Source organism: Glandiceps talaboti, chromosome 8, assembly GCF_964340395.1.
Source record: "Glandiceps talaboti chromosome 8, keGlaTala1.1, whole genome shotgun sequence".
Taxonomy (NCBI): domain Eukaryota; kingdom Metazoa; phylum Hemichordata; class Enteropneusta; family Spengelidae; genus Glandiceps; species Glandiceps talaboti.
Genome location: NC_135556.1, coordinates 1,081,927 through 1,098,130, shown reverse-complemented (window position 1 = coordinate 1,098,130; position 16,204 = coordinate 1,081,927). Strand labels below are relative to the sequence as shown.

The following is a 16,204-nucleotide window of genomic DNA, read 5'->3' as shown; positions in this document are numbered from 1 at the left end:
GATGGAAGGTTTGTGTTTGTCTTAATCATTGACAATTGTAGCCATAACTACTTTGATTTTTTAGGATAAATTTTGTGTACATCTACCTAATATCAAGCTGTTGTGCCATCAATGAAAGCATTGCATGCAAACAGCTGAAGAAAATGGACAACTTCAAGATTGAAATGCACACACTGATTAGAAGTGCAGATATTTTCAAATATGAAAACATATAATGTGTATTTACTGGAAATGTAAGGTGACCTCAATGGTTTTGAATTTCACTATTTAGTCCCCGGTAGGTGACATATCATGTGGAACATTTACATGTCACTTTCTTTTGTGAAATTTGCAAATTTGACAGAATGGTGGCCAAAAATATAATACATAGAGACTTCATTCAGGTGCCTACCCCTATATTATCAGATACAAGCTATAGTATGATACCTTTGACCTTGACCTTCATGGTCAATTACAAAAATCCGTTAATTTCTTGCATATAACATACAATCAGTAGTGTTCATTTGTGTTCAATTTCTTTTAAATCATGTTCACAAATAATACAGGCAGGGAGATACTTTATCAATTGTTATTCTTGGAGCTTAATATGTCATTTTTTAGCACAACTGAACTGATAAGGTTCGCTAAGTGTCTGTCTGTTTGTCTGCCTTTGTGTGTGTGTGTCTGTGTGTGTAAACAACTTAAAAGTCAAAAACCGCTAGACCAATTGCCATGATATTTGGTGGATATAGTACCGAGGGTGTCTAGTTGGGAAGTTGCTCAAATTGAAATGATATCGATCTTACCACTGAGTATGATTTGGGTCATAAAATGTGATTAGTTTAGTTTACCAATTTAGTTTAGTTTATTTCAGTAAAACAACAAGATTGACAGTACAGATATACAAATAAAAACTGGTACAAATTGTTGAATTACTTGGATAACCCACAAAGTCAAAGACTTGTTTCCAGTAGTTTACAGTGATTCAAGAAAGTGGTGGGATAAGCAAAGGTTTTTAACTACATGAAATAGGAAAGAATAACAGAAGTAGGGAAAATGTGGAGGCAAACTAACTAATAATGAATAAACTCGCTGTTTTCAGTATCACTTAGTGTACTGGACAGATGTGAATTGACACCTTTTAAAAGGCATTTCTTTGTAGTATTTGTTTTATTGATGCTGGTAGATTATTCCAGTCCTTAATGGTGTTAGCAAAAACATATTAGCAGCCTCACCTTTAACTGTTGGCTGATGAAAATTGTACCAACCTCCGCTAGTACCAACAGAAGATACTTCAAATTGGTAAACTGATGAGATAAATACTCAGGGCTGGAGTAATTTGATATTTTGAAAGCATGGTAATAATAAGCCGTAGCTGGCTCACTCTACCCTTGACGTCCAGCATACTCAGGGCATCAAACTGATCAGCACCTATGTGTGATCTGGGATGAACCATATTATTTTGTTTGGTGCAAATTAGACTTTTTGAGAGTTTTTGGTAAGACCAGAGTACCAGGATGAACATGAATAATCAAAGTGACATGGGATTAGAGCAGTGCAAAGGGTTTTGCGAAAGTTTTGGTTGAGAAAGTGTGCCTGTTGATAGAGAAATTTAATCCTTGAATTGGTTTTCTTAATAATATTTTAAACAATCTGAAGTCCTGATAGACTTTGATCAAGATCAAGTCCAAGGTGTTTGACAGATTTGCTAGCATAAATATCACGTTGCTTACAAGTTATTCTAAATTCAGAAACCTTATGCATTTTGCGTTTCGAGCCAAATAGAATGGTCAAAAAACTTAAACAAAAAAATTACTGAGCCGATCGGTCTGAAATTTGGCGAGAACATTCTTAGGGATGTTTAGGTTAAGAATTGTTAACGACATGATGATTTCATCAGTGATATGCAAATTAGGGCGAGAATGTGTCTTTTTGGTCAAAAGTCTTTAATTCCAAAACTTCTCAGCAGATCCATACATATGGATTGTATGCTCCCCGGGGAGTTGAGGAAGACTAAAGGGCCGTTGTGCTGTTCTGATCCGAGCCAGGGGTAATAATTGTAAAGCGCTTTGAGCACGGAGTGGGAAAGCGCTATATAAGAAACCAACATTATTATTATTATTATTATTATTATTATGTCTATTGCAAAGATAACTGGGATTAGTAGACAAATGAATACACGTTCCCAAAATGTATGCAAATATACCTAGCAACATGACCATGCCCATAGCAACAGCCAAATGATCGTGTATATTGTAAAGATAACAATAGGGTTGGCTAGGCAACTGGATAGTCATTCAGCAAATACCAAGCACGGATCAGCATGTGGGTTAACATTTTTAAAAACTGTACAGTTGTGCTACAATGCCATTGGCGGTGTTTTTACACAATGGCGGCCATTTTGTTGCTAAATATCAATATGTATTGCATATTAAACTCAAAAATATGTTACATAGAGACTTCATCCAAATGTCTACCCCTACATAATTGGATGGGAGCATTTTAGTAAGACATTGACCTTTGACCTTAACTTTGACCTTCGGGGTCACTTAACAAAATCTCTTGCATATCACATGCACTTAATGGTGATCTTTTAGTCACATGCAAGTAAACTACATGAGTTGGGTGGGGGGGGGGGACCCTGTCTTCTAACAAGACTGTACCTTTACAGTTGAGATAAAGAGATTGGACCATTCTTTTATATAGGTTTCCTGGACAACTGTATTCTCATACCTAAGGTTTACAAAGAAAATGTACATTAGTTCTCATCTGACATTAATTCTCTTTCCAGCTAAGGACAGGATGGAGAACTTTAATCCTGGTACTGGTAGCTTCACTCACATGGGATTGTTTGCTGATAGGAGGGCAGCATTTCAATTCTTTAGAGAAGAAGGTATTGTAAATTCATTTCAAATTTTGAAAACAATGAAGTGATTTTAGCTCCACTAGGTTGATTCTCTGTTGTCGTCTGTAGTCCGTCCATCAACTTTTCTACTTTCATCCTCTCCTCCAAAACTACTGGGTCAATTGACCTGAAATTTGTTGTATAGGTGCCATGGGATGAACAGATAGAAGTTTTTTCAAGATAAGTTGATTGGGTCATTGCTATGCAAATTAGGTCTAAAAATACAATTGTGGGTATTAAAAAAATGCTTCAAGAATCTTCTCCAAAACTACTTGGTCAATTGACCTGAAATTTGTTGTGTTGATGTCATTTGATGAGCAGATATAAGTTTGTTCAAGAAAAGTTGATTTGGTCATTAATATGCAAATTAGGTCTAAAGTAGAATTTTTGGTAAAAATGTTTCAGAAATCTTCTCCAAGATTACTGAGCCAATTGAGTTGAAATTTGTTGTGTAGGTGTCATGAGATGAGCACAGATAAGTTTGTTCAAGATAAATTGACTGTGTCATTAAGATGCAAATCAGGTCTGAAAATAGAATTTTTGGTAAAAGTGCTTTAAAATCTTCTCTAAAATTACTGGGCTAATTGTGTTTAATTTTGTTGTGTATGTGTCTTGAGATGAAGATATAGGTTTATTCAAGACAAGTTGATTGGGTTATTTATATGCAAATTAGGGATAAGGCCTATTAAATAAAATAATTGTTTGGTTCCGGTTACCTGACCCCACCTAGCTTTTCACTGCCGACCCTAAACTTTCTTTTGCATATTCGAGAAAAAAATAATGAAATTGCAAAAATTGTGCAGTCTCTGAGAAATAGTGGATGCGGAAACTGCCATCAACTTAAAAAGACACTATAAAACTGTTCTTCCAATCTATAATGGCTGTACATCTGATAGGAAGAAATAAAAATTACCATCTACAAACAACAACAAAAAGACAGAGACACACAAGAATAAGGCCAACATGATCGAATAACTAGAACGATAACATGATATGAATATGAACTCCGGGGAATGCTAAAACATTTTGGGTGGGTGGGAGGGTTTGAAAATACAACCAGTGCAGTCAAAGTCAAAGTGACAAAAAGTTACGAATGATTGAAACTGCGCATGTGTGGCCAATTAAAGGCTCTGAAGGGCACCAGAAGGGCGACCTCCATTCCCACCAAATTACCAACTACAAACAACAGCAAAAAGACAGAGACACAGAGTTGGCGGCAAAGGCAAAGGTGCCAGTTTTATTAAGTACTGGAACCTTGCTGACAAGAATAAGACCAAACGAAGTGGCCGCCATGCCTGTGCCCATGCTGCCTTGAAAGAAAAATTTCCTGAAAAGAGCCAGCAAACTACGTGTACAGTAAAACCCTGAAAAGGTTAGCAAAGCTGGTTTTTTTAATTTGACGTTAATTGGTTACCTGATGTGTAAACATACTGCACCTATAATGATCTATCTAAGGTTGTGTGGCATTCAAAAAAAACCACAATTACATGACTGAAGGTGAGTTGGACTAAATGTACATTCCTGGTTGTAAAAACCCCATATTATCGTGAAAATGAGGAATGGTTGAGAATGAAAATGTTCAGACGTTTTGAACTTCAATACACTGTTGGAATGGGATTTGCAAATACAAAAGGTATTTTTGTGATTTCCAGTCACTATGCATCTGGATGAGCTCCCCAGGCACCAGTGCAGCGAAGGCGCATGAAGCTTCACCCTTGCGAAAACTGTGTCCTGAGTAAAGTGATGTGGTAAACCCTGCTTGGGATAATACTGTACACCGCTATATTTTTGCGTGTGTATTTTTTGGCGATTAGGTACCTTGTGGCACTTTTGCAACGTTCATTTTTCGCGTATTGTGATCAAATACATTTCTAGCCTACACCATGTCATCATGACAACCAACTTTCCTTCTCTGCGGATAACGTGTGATTAATCGTAGACTTAATTATAAAACACTAAACGATACCCAATTTGATTATATAAAATGAATGCCTTATTAAAAACGTTAGATAAACGAGGTTTTTTTGTCACATTTCTTTGTATGGCTGTGTTGTAAATGGGTTGTGCCTTCACACTTATTGTTTTGATACAGCTTAGTTCAGCCTTGTTCATGCCTCACGGTTGTTTAACGGTTTAGTTTGAATGTAAAGCAGTTCACATACTGAAAGTGTGAACGTTTTCCTTTCATTTTTGCAGTTAAATATAAATTATCAAAGATGTTTTCAGTCTATCAAACGTAAAAATTGCATATAAACTGTTGGTTTTGTGTTAAACTTCACTTGCGATCTGATCGGCATACATAGCTGTTTACTTAACACCACTGATTATGACTATAAAGTATTGACATGTGACGCTACGTTATCCGAAATCCTACTACGAATGCTTAAATAGTATCTGGTCTACCTCATCCTATGAGCAAGTCCAACCCTGAAGAGACTGCAAAAGCTAACGAAGAAGTTTCAAAAGTGTTCACTGAAGTCAACTCAAGTTGTTTAAAAAGAAAGAGAGGCCAGTATGAATACTACAGTGCTAAACTATGGGCTGAAATTGGCAAGTTTGCATCAAAGAATGGCAACGCAAAAGGTGTAAAAAAATACACCACTTCGTTTGGTAGGAAGGTCAACGAAAGCACTATTCGCTCGATGAAAAAAGCCTACTTAAAAGAAGTTAGAAAGGGACGACCTGAGCCAGTCACGGCACTTCCTCATGCAAAATGTGGAAGACCCCCTCCTGCTAGGCAAGCACGATAACAACGTAGAGGTATACATACACAACGTGAGAAATTCAGGCGGTATCATCAATAAAAACATCGCTGCAAGAGCCGTTGTACTACAGAACAACCGAGGTTTGGCAGCCCTATCAACATTACTCGTACCTGGTCAGCGTCACACCTTAGTTGGTCATAAACTCCTGAGTTGATCGGTCCGGCGTAAACATTCAACAGTGGAAACAGTGGAATATGGCAAGACAAGGTGAAAGTCAATTGCCAATTATTGGTTTGGAAGATAAGAGGGCTGTAACAGCATTGTTTGGTGTAAGTCTGAGCGGCGATCTACTCCCAGTACAACTACTATACCAGGGCAAAACTGACAAATGTCACCCTACTTTTAATTTTCCTGATGACTGGGATGTTTACCACAGCCCAGACCACTAGAGTAATGGAAGAATGATGTGTCACTATGCAGAGAAAGTGTTGATTCCATATGTTGAAAGAATCCGTCAAAGTCAAGATCTCCCCGATGAACAACGTGCACTTGCAATTTTCGATGTCTTCAGAGCTCATCAAAGTGCAAGTTTTTTGCAGAAACTTAATGATGCTGGTGAACTGTACCTCAGAATTACAGCCTCTCGATCTCAGTTTCAATGGCAAGTTCAAAGAGTACATCACAGAAGAATTCAACAAATGGTATGCATCTAACATTTCATCAGCCTTGGATTGCAATGAAGACATCAGTCATATCAAAGTCAACCTGACCCTGTCACATGTGAAACCTCTACATGTAAATTGGTTTTTGACAGCGTGTGACAAACTCTGTATTGATCATGCCACCATTATTGAAGGTTTCGAGAAATTATCCATCAACGCCGCGATCTCCAATATTCAAATACAGAGAACATTCAGAACTGATCCAACATTTTGCCGATAAGTAATACTGTATGTGAATCTTTACTATCTTTTACTATGAACGCGTTCGAAGTTATTTTTCATCAGTGATCTTGTGAACCACCATTTTGAGTTGTTGCTTACAGTATTGGTAGATGCTATAAGTATCACATTACATTTATTTGCTTCCACCATTTGCGAGATTTACAGTGTTTCTCTGTAATTTTTCATAACTTTAATGACATGAGTGCCATTATTAATCTGTACAAGCAGTGGACAATTTATGTAGTAATTTATCAAACTGTTGATTGTGAAATGTATCTCTATTTTCCGTGTTGACAGTATGTTTCGACCGTGATTTAGTCGTATTTCAGTACACCCATCTCCTTTGTGTCCCTGTAAATTCATAACTTTCTAGGAATTAGTATGAAAATGCATTTCTTCTGCTTTTGAACTTGAGAGAATAAAGCAAAATTAATATAAACATGACAATATAATACACACATAATTGTTTCATTCTTATTTGTTTATTCCACAAAAGAAGTGGATGTCTGATTGTGTTGAAGTGTATGTGTGTACTGTTTGCAATGTGTTCATATGCATCCCTTACGGAGTGTTGTACGTCGTGTTAGTGTGTGATGTTCACAACAATCGCGACCCCAATATTTCACGATTTCTAGTGCCTTGTGAAAGTCATGAAATTTTATTTTATGCGAAAATATAGCGGTTTACAGTAAGTTCTTTAGATGGGTAGTAAATGTGTTATTGGTTAAAGTGGACAGACCCCTAGTGTTAGGAAACAGGAAGGCCGGTGCGGTTGGTGCTGCTTGGGTCAGGCTGCACATATGCCAAAGTGCTGAAACCAGACACAATGGTGAACCAGGGATACTAGCAATAGGAATGTTAAGGACACACTCATGACACTGGATTGTCTTTGACCATGTGATGCCTATAACAACCCGGAATGAGTGAAATGAAAGTTCTGTCATGCTAAGTGGTTTGAGGAGTTGAAAGAATTGGCTGATGGTGGAACCAAGTTAGATTTGTGAAGGAAAAGGTGAAATGCAGTTAGAAATGCTGCCCACAATGTGACATGTAGTGGGTGGGTGAGTGTGAGGTTTTTGTAGATTGCTAACAGAATCTCGGGTGTGATTGCCATCTTCTGTTTTGGTAACTGAGGGTTTAAACAACCAATGCTGCAGAGTATGAGACTTCTGAGAAAGCTTTGAACAACTGAGCGGGGAAAATTGTTCAAATCATGAAGAACTGCAATACTGTTTAAGTAGTTCTTAATTGTGCTCGAGGATGAAAGAAATTCAATAAAATATCGTTATTGTCTCTGGAGATGCTGGGACTGGCTGTTATAACTGTAAAAGTACACAAAATAAGTAACTCTTCCAATGTGACTTCATATTATGGTGCCCCGCGCGTATGCAGATGTTACTCTTTGTTGGACTTTTAGCTTGAGTTCTTCATGCAGGGATCTTGTTTCAGATCCTGGAAGAGAATGATATTACCATGTATGAGTTAGAGTATACAAGTGTGGGTTTATTACACATTGTGTCATTTCTGTACCCTGAGTGATAGCATTAAATTGCTGTTTGGAGGATGGTGATAAGGACCAACGACTTAATGCATCGGCAACACAGTTCTCAATACCAGGTAGGTGAACAGCTTGTATCTTGAAGTCATAGATGGCTGCGATAAACCACAATTCTTGAAGGAAAATTAACATTGTTGGATACTGACATCGACCTGAATTAATAACATATACTGTTGGTTCATTGTCACAGTTGACTATAATTCTAAGGTTCTTCAAATTTTTGGCCCATGGTTTGCAGGCAAGTACGGCAGCAAGTAGTTCTAATGCTGATATGTGTAAGTTCTGGTTGGTGATGTACTCTGGGAATGTTGTGTGGAAATATTCATCTCTGCAGGTACCGCCTGCACCCTGAAGACATGCATCTGTAGTAAGTACAATGTCATGTATTTCATCAGGTGGATTTTTGGTTATCTTCATTTCGGGTACACTAATCATCATATCTGTGTGTTAAATAAACGACCAAGAAAAACCATTGCTGGTGGACATGCTTTCTCTCCAGATTCCTCCAGTCCCATGTTGTTCAATATTTTGCCTAAGTGATGGAATGCATTGTTGGCTTTTTCTGGACTTTCTACACTGCCACAATTGTCGATGTAGTTGACGCAGTTAAAACCATTCTTGCTAAAAAATATGTGTCACAGCATTTGTTGTTCTCTGGCAGGCGATGGATGCTGTGCACAGACCAAAGTGTAGGACAGTGTCAAAGTAGAGTTTATTATTCCACTGATAACTAAGTAGGTGATAGTCCTCTGGGTCAACAGGTATTTGCTGATAGGCACAGCTAAGGTCACGCTTGAACATGAGACATCCTTTTCCTTTGGATCTGATGATATCTCTGAAAGTGTCGATACCGAGACATGACAAGGAGAATGGTCCATCAAGTCTCCTTAGGGATTCCATTGTGGTAGTGGGCATGTGATTAGGTACTGTCATGTTTGATACAGTGGGTTCATTTACATTGTGATTACTAGCATTATCTAAGTTGTGTGTGTTAACTATAGAATTGTGAATCTCATTGTGAGTACCAGTGCACCATACGCACTACTATTATTTGGTAATTCATTTGTAGAATAGCACTGATGTTGTGGTGTGTGCAAAATACCCTGTGAATCACTACTGTTGGCAGATTCATAGAAATCACAAGCAATAGTACATGTATGGCATGTAGTGAGAACCTGTGGCATATGTATGGTACACTAGGTATATGACAACTTGTGTCAAGTCCAGTGTTAACATTACTAGTAACTTGATCCTCATATTGTTTTACAAGATCACACTGGTCGCTAAATGAGTGTTACTGTAGTCAGTGATCTGAACTATGGTGTTACATGGGTAACTATCACTATTAATGGTACTATCAAAAATGTTATGCATGTGCAACCATGTGCTGGTGGTAGCTTTCCAATATTTATGTTATCTGAGCAGTCATGTAACAAAGAATTCAAAATCAGAACAGTTGCGGGGCAAAGTGCTAGATCTAGCACTTCGCCACTTTTTGACAAAGTGCTAGATCTACCACTTTAGCGAAAACTGACGAAGTGCTAGATCTAGCACTTTGTCAAAAAGTGGCGAAGTGCTAGATCTAGCACTTCAACAAAGAGTGGCAAAGTGTGGCAGAGTGCTAGGTAAATATGTCATGTTATACCGGTAATGGACATGTTATTACTCTCAGTGTAAAATGTTACTTCCCGTGTTTAACGACCTTAGAGTTTGATTTTCCGTATGTTTTGCCAATGCACAAACAAGTTTCTACTTCGTAATTTTTAGTAACGTTCAGGTTTGTATGTATTTTTTCGATGTTCTATGCGGCGAAAATTACAGCATGTGGTCGTGTCCCTTCCACGTTTCGTACTCCTTACAACGGCTTGACACCACTACCAACAACCACAGACCACCATTTTGACAACTGTCACGTCAAATAACGCACTCCCATATACAGTCGAAACTATGAACATTTTGTTCGGCGTACGTCACAGACTTCAACTACAGCATGTGGTGGTTTCGGTACCACGTTTTGTACTCCGTACTTGACAATGGCTTGACACCACTACCAACAACCGTAGACCTCCATTTTGACAGCTGTTCATGTCAAATAATGCACTCCCATATACAGTTGAAACTTCGAAGATTTCAGGAAGTAGAAACATTTAGTTCGGCGTGCGTCACAGACTTCATACTGCAGATTTAATGGCAGTGACATTTGTAACATTGCATGACAAAGAAATAATATAAAGGAAAACTGAATTTCTTGGTGTGTGTGTGTGTGGGGGGGGTAGTGTGTGTCTAGATGCGAGAGCGATGATTTTTCTTGATCTTTTAACACGAAAATAAAGTCTGGGTGTACGTTTATATCATGTTCACTATATTTCTATTGAATAGATTCACTTCTTTCAGTATCATCAGATCGTTAATAGACGACAAAAAATATTGCTATCGAAAACATTAGTGCGAAAACATATTCGTGTGAACAATTTTAATTTCAGCCCTTCATTGCCTTTAATATTTTGATAGAAATCTATAAATAACCCATTAGTACTGTTTTGTAAATTCCATATACTTGGTACTGCCAACTTCTTGACTAAAAACAACGACAATAAATAATCCATGACTTCGCCAGATCTCAAGTAAACCATCACGACATTACTGTTTACTGAATTTTTTTGCATTCCTAGACAATCACCAACTTCAATATCGTCACTTATGTAATTCCTGTTCGCTCAGAAATTATATCCAATGTGGGAAATAATAATATTAATAGCCATCGGTTATAGTTTGGTTCGGTCCAGAGGAAGTGACTTCATAATGCTACAATTACTAGTGTGGTGTGACGCCGAGGATCTCGTGTTCGTAGAGCAGTAATAAACGTCACTTTGTGAACTGGATTGGATATCATTAACAAAAGTAAGAAATACAGATGATGACCGTTCGAGAAATAGAGATAGGAAATGGTTTATACGAGAAAGATTGTGGGAGCTCATAGGTAGGGTTGTGATAAGTGGGAACGACTATAGTATGTCTTAAAAGCACAAGTTAACATGGAATACATCCCGAAAATAAAGTGCATATTGTCAAACTTATCTTTTTAGAATCCAGCATGGCTGCCAAATCCTGTATTAACCATATAGGATCCGGGGGAAAGTAAGGGGTGTCGGTTTGTTTAAAAACAAACACAATGACCCCCATATTGATTTTGTCATTTCAGAGAGATCAACAAAATAAAACTATCCGTTCAAACAGTTTGGAGAAATTTTAAAAAATTTTATAGAATAAATGTGTCCCGGAGGTGCGCTCTACCTCGTGTAAATCGAGTTATGACATGATTTTGCACAATATTCTTGTTCTACTACTTCATAGATTAGAATGAAAATAAGCACACAGGTGATTATACTGAAAGATGGATACTGGATAAAGATTTCAGTGATTTTCAAATTTATTTCAAGACGTTATGATTGATATATCTTTCCCACTCTAAAATAGACATGGTACAAGAAATACTGAGTGGCTAGTCCTTGTTTACAGAGTAGATTGCAGATTCTGAAGTACAGTCCCGCCCACAGGCACTAGTTTCCCCCAGATATGTATCAGAATGTTTCTATCAGAATACAATACAATGTCGATAATATCGATGATATTGACGTGTTTTAGCCAATTGTATATGAAAGGGGTAAAATAATAACACTTGTTTCTGTGATCGCGCAAGTCCATCCATCACGAGGTATTGACAAGGCATTCCGTTTATAACAGAACACACAACCCCGGGTCACAACCGTACGTACGGCAACGTGAACTTTCAACTGGCTGTTTTACTCGGCAAACATTTAACAAACTTCAGATAAATCGTGTCGTTGTTAGAATCGGCCAAAGATAAGTTTTGGAGTCGATCATGCGCCACACGACCACGTACACAGACTACTGACATCATGACGCATGTATGTGACGTTTGTCGATGTGAACGACCACGTTATATCAAGCCGTTGGAGGCGCTTTGTTGTTTACAGTCCCGCACTTCGTTGTTTTCTGGCGAAGTGCTAGATCTAGCACTTCGGCGAAAACTGACGAAGTGCTAGATCTAGCACTTTGTCAAAAAGTAGCGAAGTGCTAGATCTAGCACTTTGCCCTGCAACTGTTCAATTTTGGACCATTTAGCTACCTCGAGCAGTAGGATGTTGTGGTACATTTTTTAGTCCTTATGGATTGGGTTCCGTCTGTCCGTTCGTCCGTCCGTCTGCAGCCATTTCTTGGAGATGCCTGGACCGATTTTTTTCAAACTTGGTACAGGGGCAACATAATATAGCATACATATGCACATCAATTTGTTTTATGATACGATCCAATATGGCCGCGTAGCAGTCATTTTGATTGCGAATTTTCCCTGTCCAAAGCCATAACTCAGAAATGCTTGAACAGATCTCATTCAAAGTTGCTATTAGGACAGTGTTATATGACATACATGTGCATATTCATTGTTGTCGTGATATGATCCAATATGGCTGCCTGGCAGCCATTTTGTTTGCGAATTTTCAATGTCCAAAGCCATAACTCAGACATGCTTGAACATATCTCATTCAAAGTTGGTATTAGCACAGTGTTCTATGACATACATGTGCATATCCATTTTCGTCGTGATACAATCCGATATGGCTGCCTGGCAGCCATTTTGTTGGCGCAGTTTTCATGTTCAAAGCCATAACTCGGACATGCTTGAACAGAGTAGTGATATCAAAAACAACCATATGAGGCCAAACAACATTAACCAGGTTTGAAAATGATAACATAAACTGCCAGTTCCTTAAAACCCAATCTATGTCATTACTTGTTTTACACTATTGTGGTCATTGACCTGTGGATTAATTTGGGTGTGATTGTTGAAAATATTAACCTCAGTACTGAAAGGAAATGGCTGTGAACATGGAGTGTTAGGAGGAAAATATGCATTATCATGATTGAGTGGTATTATCCTCAGTGTTGTGAGTTCTCTGATGTTGTTGGCCAAGGCTTGAACTTGGCTTTCTCATTGGCTCTTGGGAAGAGGAAGATTTCCTTTAGGTTGTTGGGCTCATCCTTCCAAGTGTGATGTCCATACTCTATATCTTGTAGGTATGCCCAATGATACTGCAGGACTGCATCCATGGATATACTGTGGCGTATTTCATGAGCCGTTGAGGTGCTGAAGATGTAGTGACTTTTCTGTGTTGGTTACACTTGTTGACAGTAAGATGGCAGTGTAGCCCTCTACGAATTCACTAATGGATAAGAAGTCATACATAATTTCTTTACCTGCACCGGTAGGGTGAGGTTGTGCTTCCATATAAGGCCAATTGATAGAATATTTCACTTTGTCTTTTCTGATTGACTTACCACTGGTTGTAGATGTGCAGGCTGAAGTGCTGCTAAGTTGTTGTAATGCTGGAGGGATGTACTGATTTTGTGATGACTGGAGTTGTTGTTGTAGGTAGGCATCAGCATTCATCAATTCTTTCAGCCGAGATAAATTAGCGAGTGATTGATGATGTGTTGTGTCTATGTTTGTACGTGGAGTGGCAGCTATTTGCTTGCTTGGCTGGTTGAAACTTGCAACATTTGGTGTGACGTCATCGACAGTTGGTGCTTTTTTGTGAAGTGAGCGTATTTCTTGAGTTACACGGCACATCAAAATCCACAAAATGCAGTATGATTTGTATGCGAGGAGATCGAAGGCGATGACACATACATTGTTGTTGGTTCTACACAGGCATTACGTTGTATACGTCACTTTTGAAGAAAACATCTTATGGCTTTCATCCCTGCTGCCCCAAAGTAATCATTAAAAAGAAATAAAATTTATTCAGTCATAAATTTGTTTGTCTCTTTCTTTTAGCTCAAAAGCCAGAATTCAATACACATAATTTACAGAGTTGTTGGTGCATGCTTGGAGTAATTAACTGTATAATTACTCCAAGGTGCATGTAATAGCATAGCGTAGGTCTAAATTTATCTGCTCTGCAAAGCGTCCGAGCATACATCTTTTGAGTGTCTAGTTATGGTTTTCCATTATTTAGAAAATAAAAATCTACCTACCAAACCTACATTTGTATTCTAAAATTGAGCGTAACCAGAACCACTCAATTGTTTTTATTAGGCCCAACAATAGCGTTTTTGTGAAATGGTGACTATATTTTAAAAGTACAATATTTTACCAATTTTCTGTGTGAAATGTGTTCTGTAATGTGTGTGTGAGTCATCATATGAAACCACTAACCACTTTATTACTTTGCTAAAACAAAACTTCATAATGGAAGAGCTGAACCGCAGAACTACTTCTACACATGTTACAAATAAAAAGAACAAAAAACAAACAAACAATGGAGCTATTTCGACCGATAGGTCACTTGTTTAGTAGTTATTTCAACTGTTACAGTTATTCATAATATTACCATTATTTGTTAATTACATGTAATTGAGACGTGTTTTTTTTAGCCCAACTGAACTGATAAGATTTAGTAGTGCAATAGGCATGTCAAAGTCTGTCTGTCTGTCTGTACACAACTTAAAGTCAAATACAGCTGGACCAATTGCCATATTTGGTAGGTATATTACCTTGGGTGTCTAGTTGGAAAATTGTTCAAATCAAAATGATCTTAGTTACCATTGATGTGTGATGTGGGTAAAAAATATGTGATTTTTGGTCAAAGAAACAGATCGGCCTGAAATTCGGTGGGAACATTCTTGGGGGGTGGGGGGGGGGGGGTGGGGGGGTTAAATTAAGAATTACTGAGGGGTACATGAAGTAGACTTTTGTTATTTGAGCAAAATGAATGAGCTGCGGGTTTACTGTTAATCAAGTCAGTGATGTAACCAGGAGTAGAGGGACAAGACATGATGATTCCATCAGTAATATGCAAATTAGGTCTAAAAAAGTCTTTTGGTCTAAAATCTTTAATTCCAAAACCACTTGAGCAGATTGGGATGAAATGTAACGAGAAATGCATCTTGGGATGTGTAGATGAAGCTGTTTTTACAACATGGTGACCTCATTACCAATATGCAAATTAGGTCAACAAATCTTAAATTTGGTAAAAAAAAACATTTTTCTTGAAACTGCATGGTGAATGGGGTTGAAACATGGGGATATTTCTGGAGGTATTATTCTGCAGTTATGGTTCAAAACAATGGGTAGGTAAGTGAATACAGATTTTAAAAATGTATGCAAATATCCCTAGCAACCATGACTACGCTCATAGCAACAGCCAAGGATGGTGTTTTCCATAAATGTAACAGGGATTCTTAGACAAGTGAACAAACATTCAAAAAGTGTATTTGAATATGCCTAGCAACAAGACCACGCCCATAGCAACGCCCACACCAAGCCATATGATGATGTACATGTATATTGCAAAGATAACGGATTCATAGACAAGTGAATGAAGATTCAAAGAATGTATGCAAATATGTCTAGCAACATCACCATGCCCATAGTAACAGCAAAATGACTGCATGTATTGCAAAGATAACAACAGGGCTGGATAGGCAACTGGATAATCATTCAGCAAATGAACACCTATATGCATAGCGTGGATCAGCATGTGCATAAATATTTTTTTTAAACTGTACAGTTGTGCTACAATGCCATTGGCGCTATTTTTTCTCTACTTTACATATGGCACTTTGTTCGTGTCTATGCTACATGTACATTGCATCAAACAATATAGAGAGCCTAAAGTGTATGTTTAAAAGTTTGGTTGATATACAATATTGACTGGTTGGTTTCAGGTTCTTACCACCTAGAACAAGGCAATCTAGAAAATTACCTGCATCTGGAGATCTGGAAGGGAAACATTGGTAAAGCTTTACAGGTTGCCAAGGAGCAAGGACAGCTAAATGATTGGTTGGTGTCATTAGCACCCTTAGGTTAGTGCTGATTTTGTTTGTGACCTTCAGTACCATATAAACCGATCAAAATAAAAACTATTGTTTTAACATTTCTGCTTGAATCTGTCTGATCTAAGTGAACCAGTAGAAAGGTGATAAATAATTGCCCTGTGATATTTGAACACTTCTTGGTGTAATCGATTTCCTGTTACCCAGCTTTGTAAACAAATATTGGCTATATGTTATCTTTTATTCATTTGGATAC

At 37.9% G+C, this 16,204-nt stretch overlaps 1 protein-coding gene across 1 annotated transcript in view; it reads left to right on the top strand.

Moving 5' to 3' along the window:
* LOC144438662 (gem-associated protein 5-like) overlaps positions 1 to 16,204 on the top strand; it is a 183,025-nt gene that overhangs the window by 124,680 nt on the left and 42,141 nt on the right. The window contains exons 16-17 of the mRNA XM_078127810.1: positions 2,771 to 2,872; positions 15,841 to 15,978. Of these exons, the coding sequence (XP_077983936.1) occupies positions 2,771 to 2,872; positions 15,841 to 15,978 (240 nt within the window). The remainder of the gene's footprint in view (positions 1 to 2,770; positions 2,873 to 15,840; positions 15,979 to 16,204) is intronic.